At 36.9% G+C, this 16,458-nt stretch overlaps 2 protein-coding genes across 2 annotated transcripts; both read right to left on the bottom strand.

The window, feature by feature from the left end:
• Positions 1-2,501: 2,501 nt before the first annotated feature.
• On the bottom strand, positions 2,502-5,928 carry LOC111433473 (fructose-1,6-bisphosphatase, cytosolic). The gene is made up of 12 exons (XM_023070525.1): positions 5,642-5,928; positions 4,539-4,586; positions 4,369-4,443; positions 4,228-4,289; positions 4,046-4,112; positions 3,803-3,916; positions 3,555-3,641; positions 3,351-3,421; positions 3,204-3,269; positions 3,019-3,105; positions 2,839-2,914; positions 2,502-2,762 (listed from the first exon to the last, which is right to left on the bottom strand). Exons 1-12 carry the CDS (start codon positions 5,798-5,800, stop codon positions 2,643-2,645), a joined length of 1,032 nt encoding a protein of 343 aa, XP_022926293.1. The 5' UTR covers positions 5,801-5,928; the 3' UTR covers positions 2,502-2,642.
• An 8,027-nt stretch (positions 5,929-13,955) lies between these two features.
• Positions 13,956-15,158, bottom strand: LOC111433416. Its single transcript, XM_023070470.1, has 2 exons — positions 15,062-15,158; positions 13,956-14,814 (listed from the first exon to the last, which is right to left on the bottom strand). Exons 1-2 carry the CDS (start codon positions 15,153-15,155, stop codon positions 14,549-14,551), a joined length of 360 nt encoding a protein of 119 aa, XP_022926238.1. The 5' UTR covers positions 15,156-15,158; the 3' UTR covers positions 13,956-14,548.
• Between the last annotated feature and the right edge of the window lie 1,300 nt (positions 15,159-16,458).

Here is a 16,458-nt window from a genome sequence, read left to right as displayed (position 1 = left end):
ATATTAAAACAAATTTAAATAGCGACCAATTTAGTTAGAATGTAGGCTACCATAATTAATGCCCAATCGCAATTTTAATGCAAAATTAAATATTGTCTCACCTTTCATCACCCTTTTTATTTTATACCATCTTTTTCCATAATTTATTAAATGTTATGACTTTTGTGACACCTATATATATTCCCGAATCTTCCTACCTCATCATCATGTTACTTACTTCTTACTTCTAGGAGTGAAAATTATCCACACTCACCAATATATATCCTTTTACTCACATGTGATTACTTCAAGTAAAGCACGCTTAATTTTGGAGTTTTTACGGTTGACTCACCCTAAATCAAATAGTAACTTTTTGTTATTTTAAATATTTCTTAGTAATTTTATCCCTAGAGTCGCTCTCGTTTTGATACATTGAAAGTTAGTTGAGAAATCCCTCGCGATTTGATGCGGGCGGCTAAAAACACTATTATTTTAGATAAAAATAATACATGTTAATAATATAATATAAATTATCACCAACTTTATAAAAGTAGATTAATTAATTTAACCTAAAATATGTTAAAAAAAGGGAAATATTAAAAGTTTTACTAACTGATAATTAAAATGGTAGGGGGGAGGGGGACCCACTACGTGCTTATTAGTGGGACTTTAATTATAAAAGGTAATTTTTTATATATATATAATTAGTTGGAAAATAAAATAATTGTTACGTATAATAATGAATATGGTAGGAGACAATGAGGTTAATAATTGAGATCAAACAAAAATAATAAAATAAAATAACAGGATCCATATTTTGTGTTGTTTTATTTTATAATCAATATGCCAATTATTGAACGGAATAATAATACTAATAATAATAATAATAATGCAAGACGGTGAGACCTTATTATAATGAATTATTATTATATCATTTTATTTTTTACATTATAGTTGGCCACAAATTCTTATTCCTAAATCACTTATTTTAAAAAAATATACCTTCTAAATATGTTTGACTTCAAAAAAAAAAAAAAAAAATGAATGTGAATGAAAGTGTGACACCATCACATCTCCTATCTTATTTTAATTACAATCGTTGTGAATTGTATTCGAGATGTTCAATTCGGCCCATCTATATACGCTGGGTGGAATTAAATAGGATTTTGGGTAGGTATGATTATCCTTAAAAAGTCTTAAAATTTGAAAAGAAAAATAAAAAAAAGAATGGATGAAAGGGAGAGACGTAATGAAATAAATTAAAGAGAATTAGTGGGTTTGTAATTGGTTTGATGCTACGTACCATTCTCCTTTGCCTGGAATCAGATTCATTGCCCACAAACCCCTAATTACACATTTTTATTCAATTTTTATTTTCATATTTTTGGCAATTCATTTGTTTTTATTTTATCTTAAAATAAATTAATTCAATCAAGTCACACGTGGAAATGAGTGAGATGATGACGTAACATGGTGGGTCCCACTTAGAAACAAAAAATAATAATTAAAAAAATAATAATAAAGTTGCTTGAGGGAAAGGGAGAGGCAACAAGTGAGTGCACGTAACACGAATGAGTCATCCATTTCAAACACTCATCTATGATTTTTTTTTTTTTTTTTTAATTTATAATAATAATTCTTTATTTATATTTCAAATTAAATCACCAACAAATTGATAAATTATAAATAAAATAAGTTTTTGTTGAATCGAGAGGTTGTGTTTATCTCGACCCAATAGTACACAAAGAATATAAGAAAAAGGGAATTAGAGCTAGAATAAAATTAGGTGGCACAAAGATGCTACACAACATTACTTTAACAAATATTTATTTATGTTATTATGAAGTTTATGAATCATTCAATTTGGATGAAGAATTACAATTACAATAATATATTTGTGTATTTAATATTATTTTATTTATTTAAAATATATTATAAAAAAAAGAGAGAGTGGATGGTAACCATGTTTTGTTCTTAATTCTGTGGTTAAGTTTGAAAGAAACCATATTTTGGTAACCATTCTTTATTTGATGCTGTTTCTTTCTTTTAAACAACCATCACAATTATTCTTTTCTTCCTTTTTTTTTTTTTTTTTAAATTAAAAATTAAAAATTAATTTTAATATAACTTACTCATTTTTTAAATAAGAAATTGAAAGGAGTGATATCATCTTCTCCAGATGTCATTTCACATGATTTCAACGGATCAAGACAAACCAGGAACATGATTTCACATGATTTATCAATTTAAACATCAAAGGTTATGTAAATATATTTTGATTTTACAAAAGAAAAAATTGTGGTTAAGGTTTGATATTAGTGCAATTTCTTTTCACCAAGTTGTTCTTACTTATTCTTATTCTTAAATTTTAATGGATTTTAAAATGCTTTTACTTCATGCAATTACTTTCTCATTCTGGAATTTTTTTTAAAAAAATACGTTCTTAATATAGTTGATTAAGAATAAATGACGTGCCACTTTTGTTATGCGACCGTCACATTCCTATACTTTCGCCGCGCAGGAGTAAGGATTGTGATGGCCACATTTTATGCATTGATTAACATTATAGAAGTAAGAATAATAATAATAATAATCAATAGGACATTAGAATCCTATGGCCACGAATGCAAAATCAGAATGAAACATTGAACACATTCATTCATTCATTTATTCTCAGCAGCAGCAGCAGCAGCATAAAGAGCTTTGATCTCTTCAACATCATCATAGCTACCAAGAAATATGGGAGATCTCTCATGTATCGTCTTTGGAACTAACTCAAGTGCCTGCAAAATCAAAATCAAAACTACATTATTTTTCTTCAAACAAGAATCCGCCTCAAGGTTTATGCCGGTACTGTACCCTTATTTTGCCAGTGAATGCTTGACCTCCTGCTTCCTCCATCAAGAACGCCATTGGAAAAACTTCATACAACACACTAATGCCAAAAAAACAATGATACCCCATCATACATAATGTCATCATACAGTAAGAAATAGTTCAAGTCGAATCGGAGAGCATATGTAGAATATCGCCACGTACCGCAGTTTTCCGTTAGGGCTCTTCTTGTCACCAGGGTACAAAAAGATACCACCATAAAGCAATGTACGATGCACATCAGCAACCATGCTGTTAATCAAACCATTTGACCATCAGAACTGAGTTCCAAATAAACAATTTGATGACCGGAAGAAATGATTCAAAACTTTTAACAAATGCTTAGCTACCTTCCAACGTATCTCAGAGACTTTGGGGGTGATCCATCTGTAGGAAACTTGCAATTCTCTACATACCTAAACAACAAAACGAGTTAGGAGTTCTCATACAACTTATATATACCATTTCCAAACACAATTCAAATCAACTCGATGTACTTTGCGGTCGGACCATCCCAGTTCTTAGCATTTCCTTCATTCACTGAATATATCTTTCCTTTCTTTGGAACCTGCAGATGGTTACAGAAGAAATGAATCAAATACAAGACGATCAAAAGAAGCAAAATATGATTTAGCCATCAAAGAACGCCAAACAAAGAGAGGAGAAGAAGAAACACAAAAACATAAGCAAGAATACTCCACCTTAAGGTCTGGGTGGGTTAAAATGAACTCCCCAAGAGAAGGGTCAAGAGTGAATCCATTAACACCAGTTCCAGTACTTAAAACGAGCTGGAAAACAGAAGGATTAAATGTTAATATTAGCATTCAATCAATTTAAGACTTGGGTTACCATAGTTTTAGAATGACCAGCTCCAAAATTTATTGATTATAATAATATGTACAAAAACTGATATAAACAAATGAATACAATAGAGTGAGATTGTACATACTGTGCAAGAGCTGCCATACAAGCAATAGCCTGCTGCAACCATATTCTTTCCTGGTTGAAGGACGTCTTCCAGGTTAGGTTCATGGCTATCGTTCAAGTGATAGATTCCGAAAATCTATACAAAACATAGTTATTCAAATGATCAAATACTCGACTAATGATAAAGAAATTAACACAATAATATCTGAAACATCAATCAGAACTGCACAAAATGTAGGAAGTTCATTTTACAGAGGGACGTTACCGTTCCAATCGAAACGCCACAGTCAATGTTGGAGGATCCATCAAGCGGATCAAACACAACAGAATACCTTTGCCATTGATAAGGAAGAAGCAATAACATCAAAATTAAATAAAATATAAAAAGGTCGATACTGACAAACATAGTAAGCAGTAGAAAGTATTCATCAAGAATGGAAAGAAAACCTTCCACGCCGAGATGGCTCGACATAAGTTGGCTCTTCATCTTCTTCAGAAACAAGGATACACTGCCACCAAATGTCAGCTGTTAGAGAAAATCACCAGAAACAAGTCCTACTATTTGTATAATTATAGATTGCAGCTTACAGTTCTGCCACTGCTGACCAAAGCCTTAATAAAAACTTCATTTGAGAGCACATCCAGTTTCTTTTGCTCTTCGCCCTGTTATCAAAGAAACAGAACAAATAATGCAAGGCAAAATTAAGAAAATGTGAACTAACACAGAGACAGAAGGAGTTCTAGTAATGTGATCTTACCTGAACATTGGTCTCACCAGCAAGTCCAATAAGTTTAGCTAAACCTGCCTGCAAAAGGAGAATTTCTGGGGTTAACGAACTGAATATTGCATTGTGTATGGCACATAAGCAAACACAGAAACGTTTGAAATTTCAGACAAAAGGGTCTTTTGGGAATTTTGATTATGAGCTGTAGGCATCATCCTAAAATCCCATGGCCACCTATTTGGAAGGATGACCTACCACGAAACCAATACATAATTGACTTTCAACTGGTCAAACATTAAATTTCAACGAAAAATGTCATATTGTAATAAAAATAATAGGAAACTTGGAACTTATCTTTTCTCCCTCTCTCTCTCTCTCCTCCTCAGCTCCAACCATCCCCAGCTTCTCCTCTTTCCTTCTTTCTTTGTTATTTTTTTCTTTTTCCACCTCAATATATGTAGATATATAGATAGATATATATATATATTAAACTACAGATTATGATAGTACTAGTTCATTTCCCAATGTGACACATATTTCAAGATATACAATTTTATTTTATAGGCCCCACAATATTCTTACATATTTTAGCCACTAAAAACAAGGGAAGGAGGTAAGAACAAATAAAAAAAACGAAAAAGAAGTCATCACAGCTTAGAGATTAACATGATAACAACAATCAAAATCAAAATCAAAATCAATTGTTCTATCGCTCAGTATAATATATATAGTGCTAGAAAAAGTGATCAGTGTCTCTTGAATAATGAGTTTGAATCAACCCAGCATTTGGAATATAATATTCTTTCAAAAAAGAAAAGATCATCAATGCAAGACTATTAATCTGATAAGACTTGTATTATTTCGGGCCACAAATTCTGCAGATCCTCCCTTAAAATACTCACGTTTTCTGCTTTGATTCATTTGGAATCAAACTCCAGCAACCCCCAAACAGGAAATGATCATCGATATAATTCATGAATATCGAACAGTTTGTAAGGTCTCTAAACTGACAGAATTGAGTTCTTCCAATATTACACAAGAACGAATACGCAATCGCGAAAGAGAAAACAATTGAAACCAATGAATCACAGAAAACCTAAAATAAAACCTAAAACAGAACAAAAGAGGAGAAGAACCTTGTTAACAGCAGAGCAGACGAATTTGCAGCCAAGAACGATATGACTAAGCAAAATGGTGAAATCCCCTCGCGATTCCGGGTACTTGGATTGCTCATTCAACACAAATCGAGTGATGGTCATCAAGTCCGTTCTCTGAGCATCCGCCGCGTGATCCATGGCGCTGAAAACCCCTCTTCTCTTGAAGAATCAGAAGAAAAAGAAGAAGATGATGATGAAATAAGGATGAGATTTTTGAAAAAGGGGTGCTGATTTCGAGGGTTGCGATAAAGCTATATCTATATATATATATATATATATATATGTATGTATGTATATGTACACAGAAACGGAAACGGAGATGGGGGAAAATGAAGAATATGAGTTGGGGACACGTGGGGGAGGAAGAAAAAGGGTAGAAATGGAGTGGTGGGCGATTGGTTTAGAATTTAGAGACAGAGAAAAGGAATAGAAATGGAGAAATTTGCAGATAATGGAGTTCGTCGTCTTCTTCAATCCTCCCCTGTTTATTCCATCTTTCTCCTCCTCTTTTTTTTCATATAAATCTCGAATGCGTCGTATGTGACTGATCATTTTTATTATTATCTCTTTTCATTTTTATTACTATACTTCAAATTTTATTTAATTTTTTTTTTTAGCAAAATTGAAAAATTAACTCGAAACATTATATTTAGAGATGTTTATTTAATCCATAAATATACCCATCTAAACTAATTTATTATATTATTTATATTAGATAATATTATTGAATTTATAAATAAATAAAAAGTTATCTATTAAAAAGTTTTTTTTGGGATCACATTCTCTAATTTGAATGCTACATTAATAAAGGGTAATTTAGTCATTTAAATTTGAAGGTTTCAATCTCTCTAATTTGAATGCCACGTTATTAAATGGAACTTTTTATTTTTATTTTTATTTTTTAAAATTTAATATCATTACTTGGCGTTGGATTTTTTTATTTTATTTTGAAATTAGTGTCGTAAATTTGAAACATAGAAAAAATGAATATATATTTAGACATGTATATATTTAAATCAAAGTTGAGTATGAATGAAGCAGATTAATATATGATGAAATATAAAAAAAGTCAATATTTTATAAAAATTATATTGTTAACTTATTTTAGGTATAAAAAAATAATTATTTTCCTAATAATAATGACAAAGCTCACATGGCAAATTAAGAAACAAGGATAAATTGAAAATAATATTAGATTAAAATTACTCTAAATGGACTTTCTTTTAATAAATATCATGATATTAATGATGACTGTCCCATTTTTCTAAAACTTAGATCAACATAATTTTGCTATCTTTCACATTACTAAATAATAATAATAATAATAAAAAAAGTGATTTAGTTGGGGTAATTGCCACCAAACTATCTAAATTTCTAAATATTCAGAATCGCTACTAATATCTCATGTTCGTCTATAATGCAAAAATATAACTCTAAATAGAAAAATCATTTATAGTATAAATGTTGACAACATTTAAAACATCTTCTATCCCTGAAAACTAAAGTCTTGCGTGTTTAAATAAGAAATACTAAAATTTAGAGAAAATAAAAACAAATACAAAATAATTTAAAATGATGAAATGAAAAACCACCTATTCTAACCTACCTATTATAACCTAAGACTAGGAATTTAAATATGAGTCTATCATATGTACGTACCAGTCTCTGCTCGCGATGCCGCCGTCCTCCGTATAAGTGCGTCTTGCCTTTACCTAAAAAATGATGTGGCACACGGCCTGAGTATTTTAAAAAATACTCAATAAGTGGTCCCACTGTAGGGGTCATGCAATCATGATTTAGGGACCTATCTCTAGCTCATCTACGGGTGGCATATAGTTTCGGACAAATTGGATGTATAGTACTTCCCTACACACAACCTACACGTGCAAGTGTGAATCTCCATGGCGCTCGCACACCCCCTAGACTCTCTGGTCAAGCTAATCTATAGCGACTTCTGGAGGTTAGTGGAACCCCATAGTGTCATGCACCTCATGAACACCCTGCTCGTCATACTGTGCACATTCGCACCCATCATCATACTGTGCGCGTTCGCAATCCTCATCTCTAAGGGAAGTAGTCTTATGCTTATGAATATACAATATGCATATGAGGTCCCTCTAACGCCCATCTTATCATCTGTAACGACCCGGGAAAAAAAAAAGAAAAAAAAAAAGAAACTCAGTCGCCGAGTTTCGCAGACCCCACGCGAAATGACAGCCACACCTCACTCAGCCTTCAGCCCACGACTCTCAGAACCGCAGAATACCTACAAACAGAGAAAAGAAAGAAAATACAGGAGAGAGAGAGAGAGATTTCAGATAACATCGGCGAGTTTCCAATTTCTCCGACGAGTCCCAAACCACCCGAAAACCGACTCCAAACGCTCAGTTACCACCACGAGAAAGATCCCTAACGAAAGCACAATAATTCAAGGTACGTTTTGTGCCTTTTCGTAAGCGTCGTCGTCAGTAACCGAGGTTGAAAAAAGGTTTTCCTAAACGTTCTTAGATATGTGGTTTTAGGAACTTTTAGGCCACTAAACTTCGAAAAAGGAAAGAAGGACGACAAACAGAGAGGAAAAGGAAGAAAGAGGACCGAAATCGGCAACGGAAACGCCGCGGGAAGGAGAGAGAAAATGCAACAGAAAATCGGTCGAAGTCAGGTAAGGAAGACGAGATTCACGGATCCGGATCCGAATCAACCTGAACCCAAAACCTGAGAGAGCCAGCCCGACTTCTTTCCCCTCGGCCTCTACCTTCGGCCCAACCCAACTACAGCCGCCTAAACCTCAATCTAGCCCAAAACCACGGTTCAGTTGAATCGACCTGAGACTAGACCCACAGTCCAATCGAATCAGCTTGCAACCCAAACACTTGCGGCCCAATCCAGTAAATTGAGGCCCAACAACCAGCCTGGCCTAGTAGCCTTCTGCAGCAGTCGACCCGAACTGGAGTGCGACCCACACCTCGACCCGACGCTCACTACACGATGTGGCACACTCTACTTCTGCCACATGGCACACAACGATGCAGGGGCCTCGGCTCGGCAGCTCCCAGCGGCTGTTTGGCTCAGCTCCCCTATTTTCGACTCGGTTTCCACTGTTTCGACCCTCCCATACCTATTTTCGGCCTCGATTATGGTATCCGAGACCGTTTTAGAGTCGTATTTCACATTTATTGAATTATTGGTAAATTAATTGTAAAATACTAACGGAAGGTGGCGAACGGTGTGATAGGAAACAAACCCTGACAACGTAGGAAGCCGCTCTCACGGAACAGGAGCTTACGTTTAGCTAAATAGGGAATACTTCGGCCAAGGCCAACCAAGTAAGTGACCTTACTATAGGGTAGGCTAAAGATTGTTTAATTTATGATGATGTAATAGTACGACATTGTGTTGTGATGTATGTTAAATGTACGTTATTTATGTTTCGATGCATGACGTACATGTTATATTTGATGCAAGTGATGGCTTCTATGATGAGTATGATGTATGCATGACGATGTTATTAACATGATGATGTTTTCCATGTTGAACATGCCTTATGATGTTGTTTGCCATATTGCATCATGTCATTAAATCAACATAGGACACAACCCTAATGCGCACAGGTGCGAATGCACACAAATGAGGGTGTTCATGAGGTGCATGACACTATGGGGTTCCGTTGACCTCCGGACGTCGCTACAGATTAACTTAACCAGAGGGTCCAGGGGGTGTGCGAGCACCCTGGGGATTCACACTCGCACGTGTGAGTCGTGTGTAGGGAAGTACTACACATCCAATTTGTCCGAGACTGGAGGCTACCCTTAAGATGATTAGAGATACGTCCCTAATTCATGATTGCATGTGTTTGCATTAGCATGGCCCCTATAGTGGGGTCACTTACTGAGTACTCAGGCTGTGTGCCATATTGTTTTTCAGGTAAAGGCAAGACACCCATGTACGGTTGACGACGGCATCGTAATCAGAGACTGTGGCGCGTGCATAGGGTAGTTACATATTTAAAATTCCTAGTTTTGGTTAGGATAGGGCGTTTGCATTTCATTTATTTAAATTATTTAATTTGTAATTGTTTTTATTTTATTTTGAACTCTAGCATGATGTTTGAAACATAAGTCCGGCAGTGTTTTAATGTATTCTAAAGTTTTTAAATTTTTCGCTAATAAAGATGAACATTTTTAGAGTTATATTCTGCATTAGAGATGAGCATGAGACGTTAGTAGCGACTCCGAATATGTGAAAATTTAGAGTCGTTACAGCATCGCTTCTAACACAACCCTCAAGTCTCATTTCTTTGTTACATTAAGTAACACATACTCATGGATATTTATATTAATATCGTTTTCATGCTCTTAGGGTTGTGTCTTATGTCTATCTAACGACATGATACAATATGACATTCGTCATCATATAGTATGCTCAATATGAAAAACATCATCATATTAAGGTAAACGTTACGCAATCATCATACTCATCATATTGTCATAAAATGCATCAAGCATATCAAGTACGACATTTATCGAAATATATATACTACGCACGTCATCAAACATCATAACTCATATATCATCATAACTCATACATCATCATATACTAGTATACGGCATCATACGATACAGCTCATATATCATCATAACTCATACAATTTTAGTCTATCTTATAGTAAGGTCACTTACTTGGTTGTCTTAGCCGAATACTCCCTAATTTAATTAATATAAGCTCCCGTTCCTCGAGAGTTGCTCCAAAGGTTAACTGGGGTTCGCTTCCTATCGCATTGTTTGTCACATTTTGTTAGTATTTCACATTTTAATTAATAATCTAACTAATAATGTAAAATACGACTCTAAAACGGCCTCAGTAAAAATCGAATTCTATGTTTTCATTGTTTCTAAATTATGTTGGATAGTAAAACTTAAATTAAAAAGATGTCAATATTATTTCATGTTGGTTTATGGTTCGATCTTCAATCCAAATATTGTTAGTTAAAATATTATATTCATTAGGTACAAATAATAATTTCTCATCTCTTTCATTTTCCTCCTCTTTATTATATCACTACGCTCTCCTCTGTTTTTTTAATTCTGTTTACAGTAATTTTAGTAATTTTAGCTATTTTCAATTGATTTCGATTTTTTTTTCTTTCTCATATATATCATTTTTCTTTTCTTTCCCCTATATATATATATATATATATATAATTAATGAATCATTTTTTTAAAAAGGTTGTTTACCGTAGTTTTTTTTTGCCATTTTCAACCTATTTTTGTTCTTTCCTAAAAATGATTTTGCAATTAACTAAGCTAATTTTCTTTTCAATGAGCAGAAATCGTTTTCAATCTACTCTAATTTTCTTTTCTTGTTTTTTTTACTAAAAATAGTTATACAATTTACAGAGTTATTGTTATTTGATTTTTAACTAACTATTTACAACAAATTAATATCATAGGATAAAATGTGACCACTCAACTTTTCAAGTGATATCTTTCTTCCAATCATCATCGTAACCATATCTCTTTCCATTATTTGCTTAACCTTTTTCTTACCGGATATCTTTTCTTTATGTTTTGTTTTTATAGGAAATTATTGATATAGGAGATAGGTATTTTAGGAAAGGAGCGAAGAGAAGAAATGACGCTTTCTTTTCTTTTCTTTCTAAAATAATTAGTTACAATATGGTTACGAGACAACTCACGCGTAAACTCATAATATTTCATTACCATAAAATGATTTCATTTCATTGTATTCACTCGTTCCTCAACCTCCTTACCTCTAAACTATCTAACCTATACATTTAGTATGATTTAGGATGTACAGTGTTGTAAACTTTTGTTCAAAGAGAAATCTCGGGTTATGAAGTTGTTATTGTGAGTTAGTATGTTCTACTTGTCCAAAAATCAAACATTAAACACCCGCTTAGAATTATAGGATGTGATAGTCATGCTTTGATCCGTTAGTAATCTTGGAGCGCAAAAAGAATTATGAGCGCTTTTGTTGACTCGGGATTTATTCAATTTAGAGCGTGAGAGAGGAAAGAGGAGATTGTGGTGTGAAATATGAGAAGAAGTTTAGAACTCATGTCGTAACCTTCTTGAAATGCAGAGGAATTGACGACATGTCGTTTACATTTTTTTTCTTTTTTTTTTTAATTAAATTTCAAATAAGTAGAGGGCCACGCGCGTAGAACCTCAAAAAGAGGGTTGTAGGACAAAGGAAAGAACGATGCCTACATTAAATCAATTGATTCGTCATGGTAGAGAAGAAAAACGGCGCACGGACCGTACTCGAGCTTCGGATCAATGTCCCCAGAAGCAAGGAGTACGCCCGCGTCTTTCAACGAGAATATTGAAAAAAGCCTAATTCAGCTCCATGTAAGATGGCCAAAGTACGGTTGAGCAATCGACATGATAATTTACTCACATTTCGGACGAAGGTCATAATTTTAACTCATTTGTTGCATTTGATAGATAACAATTTAGTCGACTTGCTCAATGTTCTCCGAAGCACTATTAACTATTAAACTCTTTGTATATAAGAATCAACTTCAAAATTACATTGTCGATGTGAGCTCAAATCTTGGGTTTGTTGAAAAAAAAAGTGCAAGCGTTATTGCACTAAAAATGGTTGTAATAAATAGAGATTAAGTCTACCTAATGGTTTATCAAATGTTCGATCACATGATCGAATGAAAGATCAATTGATAAATGGTTGTCTCATACCATATATTAACAAAGATTTCCGTGACAAGTTAGACAATAAAATCTAAAAAACATATTAATAATGTTGTCATGTGAACCTTTGAACCAACCAAATGTTATTTGTTTACAATAACATAGAACCCAGAAATTGAGAGAGAGCATCAGTGCCAGAGCAGTTTTAGTGCCATTGCAGTTTTAGTGCAGAACTGATGAGCAGTGTGTCACGGTCATGCTCGTCCAAGGCGTGTTGCCCATGACAAGTCAAACCCTTGTCATGTCTTTTCATTCTAGTGTTTTTCCTTTTGTAGTTTTAGGGCGTATGACGCCTCAAAAATATCATGTCTAGGCCTGCCAGACATGAAATGCCTCAAAATGTACTATAGGGGAATATGACTAGTTGTCAACTTCTCCCTACCTAAGGTTATATATGCTAAGCCGTTGTTATCTCTCTCTTACTTGCTTATATAACGTCTCTTTCAAAAATCTCTCTCTCTCCTCGTTTTCTAAACTCTTCTTTTAAAACCGAGGCTAGAGGCTCGATCATACGTCGCTTGGCCGTAGGCGACGCAAGAACAAATTGGCTTAGCTCACTTGTCGCTGGAAAGTGAGTGTCGCACAATCGCTAGTCTGCTGCCTTCAAAAGTGCGATTGTGTCAAGTGGTATCAAAGCTTTGTTAGCTCCGTAACATAGAAAAGACCGAAACCATGTCGGCGACAAAGTCGACACCCAAAGCACAAGCCGACCGGCTTACGCTAATAGAGGAGGAAATGTTGTTCCTCAAGGAAGTTCCTGACACCATTCGCTTCCTGGAAGCACGGGTGACCGAATTGAGTGGGAAAGTAGTAAAAATCGACGCAATGGGCAACCGCCTGGATGGGTTGCCAATCGCAGAACTGATGTTTCGAGTGACCTCGCTCGAAGAAAGAGTAGCTCCTACGAGCAGCCCAAAACCGTCTGGTAGTCCGGATAGCTTTGTCGCGCATAAAGAGGGACGTGGCGAATAGTTCGACGTGCTACAAAATACAATGATGAGCTTGTTCAATGGATTAGCTAATGAATTCAGAACAACAATCGACGACATCCAAGAAAGGATGGCCTCCATGAGCACTCGAATTGAAGTGACCATGAAAGCCGTGGAGAACGTCACGGCTGGGCAAACTAATGCAGGATCCAACAAACTAAGATTCCCAGACCCTAGAGCCTTCAAAGGGAATCGGGACGCCAAGGAGTTGGAAAACTTCATCTTTGATGTCGAACAATACTTCAAAACCACAACGGCTTGTACCTACGACAAGAAGGTGACCGTAGCCTCGATGTATCTTATAGACGACGCCAAACTGTGGTGGCGTACGAAGGTACAAGACATCGAGGATGATTGTGCACCATCGAATCGTGGGAGGACCTCAAGAAAGAGTTGAGGGAACAATTCCTCCTCGAAAACGCAGGACATATAGCAATGAAGAAAATAGTAGCCCTGAAACATACTGGAGGCATATGAAACTATGTCAGACAGTTCTCAACCCTGATGCTGGATATCAGGGGCACATCAGAGAAGGACAAGGTGTTCTTCTTTATAAATGGGTTACAGCCGTGGACCAAGACAAAGCTACATGAGAACAAGGTCCAAACCCTAGCTGCCGCAATGGCCTGCGCCGAGAGACTCCTAGACTATGGGAACGAAGCGGGATCCCAAAGAAGAACGACACCGGCCCCAAACACTGGGGGCAAAACATACAAGCCACCAGGTCATCGAAATGGAAGCCCCAACAGACCGAACAGAGGTAACGACAGACTAAGCGGATGGACGGATAGACCTCCTCAGAACAACCAAGCGGGGACATCTCGAGGACCTTACCATCATAGGAACCACCCGACGACGCCTTTACAATGCATGCTGTGTAAAGGTCCCCACAAAGTATCCTACTGTCCTCATCGGGCCTCTCTCACTGCGCTCCAAGTGTCCATTCAAGAGAGCAATGACGCAAGGGTCGAGACTATGTTAGACAAGAAGGAAGATCAAGACAATCCCCGAATGGGCGCGCTTAATTTCTTGTTAGCCCTCCAACAGAAGGTCGAATCGAAGGAGATAATAGAGAAAGGGCTCATGTTCGTAGATGCGACAATAAATTCTCGACCGAGCAAGAGCACTCTGATAGACTCAGGAGCGACCCACAACTTCATCGCCAATCAAGAAGCCCGAAGATTGGGACTCACCATAGGGAAGGACCCGGGAAAAATGAAAGCTGTCAACTCTGAGGCCTTGCCTATTGTGGGAGTTTCCAAAAGAGTCTCCTTCAAAATAGGGGATTGGACAGGAGAGCTAGACCTTGTCGTTGTTCGCATGGACGACTTTGACGTGATACTTGGGATGGAGTTCCTCCTAAAACACAAAGTTATCCCAATGCCACTGGCAAAATGCTTGGTGATCACCGATCGCAACCCCACAGTAATACCTGCAAGCATCAAGCAACCAGGTAATCTTCGAATGATTTCAGCCATACAATTGAAAAGGGGACTCGCACGAGAAGAACCTACATTTATGGCCATACCACTGATGGAAGAAACGACCACCGAAGAAACTGTCCTAAATGAAATCAAGGAGATACTAAACAGTTATGCTGACATAATGCCAAAGAGCCAACCTCAAACATTACCACCTCGTCGAGGCATTGATCACTGATCGCAACCCCATAGTAATACCTGCAAGCATCAAGCAACCAGGTAATCTTCGAATGATTTCAGCCATACAATTGAAAAGGGGACTCGCACGAGAGGAACCTACATTTATGGCCATACCACTGATGGAAGAAACGACCACCGAAGAAACTGTCCCAAATGAAATCAAGGAGGTACTAAACAGTTATGCTGACATAATGCCAGAGAGCCAACCTCAAACATTACCACCTCGTCGAGGCATTGATCACAAAATCGAACTTCTCCCCGGGGTTAAACCGCCAGCAAAGAACGCATACAGGATGGCTCCGCCCGAGCTAGCCGAATTGAGGAAACAACTGGTGAGTTATTGACGGCGGGATTCATCCGCCCGGCAAAGGCACCTTACGGGGCCCCCATACTGTTCCAGAAGAAGAAGGATGGGACGTTGCGTCTGTGCATAGACTATAGAGCCTTAAACAAGGTGACGGTATGCAACAAATATCCACTGCCGATAATATCCGACTTGTTTGACCAACTTCACGGGGCCAAATACTTCACGAAGTTGGACTTGCGATCAGGGTATTACCAAGTACGTATTGCCGAGGGGGACGAGCCCAAGACGACGTGTGTAACAAGATATGGGGCCTTCGAATTCCTAGTAATGCCCTTTGGCTTGACAAACGCCCCAGCTACTTTCTGCACGTTGATGAACCAAGTTTTCTACGAATACTTGGATCAGTTCGTCATAGTATACCTCGACGACATAGTTGTCTACCGCACAACCTGGAGAAACACAAAGTGCACTTGAAGCTGGTGTTTGACAAGCTGCGGCAGAACCAACTGTATGTCAAGAAAGAAAAATGTGCCATCGCACAAACATGCATTAACTTCCTTGGACATGTCGTCAAATGTGGACAGATTAGCATGGATAGCGATAAGATAAAAGCTATCCAGGAATGGAAAGTTCCTACTTTCGTATTCGAGGTGCAGTCCTTCTTAGGATTAGCCAACTACTATAGGCGGTTCGTCAAAGGGTTTTCACGACGAGCCGCCCCATTGACAGAGCTGTTGAAGAAAGACCACCCTTGGTCGTGGTCAAATAATTGTCAAATGGCTTTTGAGGATCTGAAAACAACCATGACGAGGGGTCCTGTCCTCGGGTTGGTAGATGTTACAAAGCCATTTGAAATAGAAACAGATGCTTCCGACTTTGTCCTAGGTGGGGTCCTTATTCAGGAAGGCCACCCCATCGCTTACGAAAGTCGAAAGCTCAACGATGCCAAACAGATATACACCGTCTCCGAGAAAGAAATGCTGGCTATAGTCCATTGCCTACGAGTCTAGAGACAGTATCTCTTGGTATCACAGTTCGTGGTGAAGACGGATAATAGCGTCATTTGCCACTTCTTCGATCAACCAAAATTGACGGCAAAATAGGGCCG

Source organism: Cucurbita moschata, unplaced genomic scaffold, assembly GCF_002738365.1.
Source record: "Cucurbita moschata cultivar Rifu unplaced genomic scaffold, Cmos_1.0 Cmo_Scf00042, whole genome shotgun sequence".
Lineage (NCBI taxonomy): Eukaryota > Viridiplantae > Streptophyta > Magnoliopsida > Cucurbitales > Cucurbitaceae > Cucurbita > Cucurbita moschata.
The sequence above is the reverse complement of the archived record's forward strand: the minus strand, read 5'-3'. Positions and strand labels throughout refer to the sequence as shown.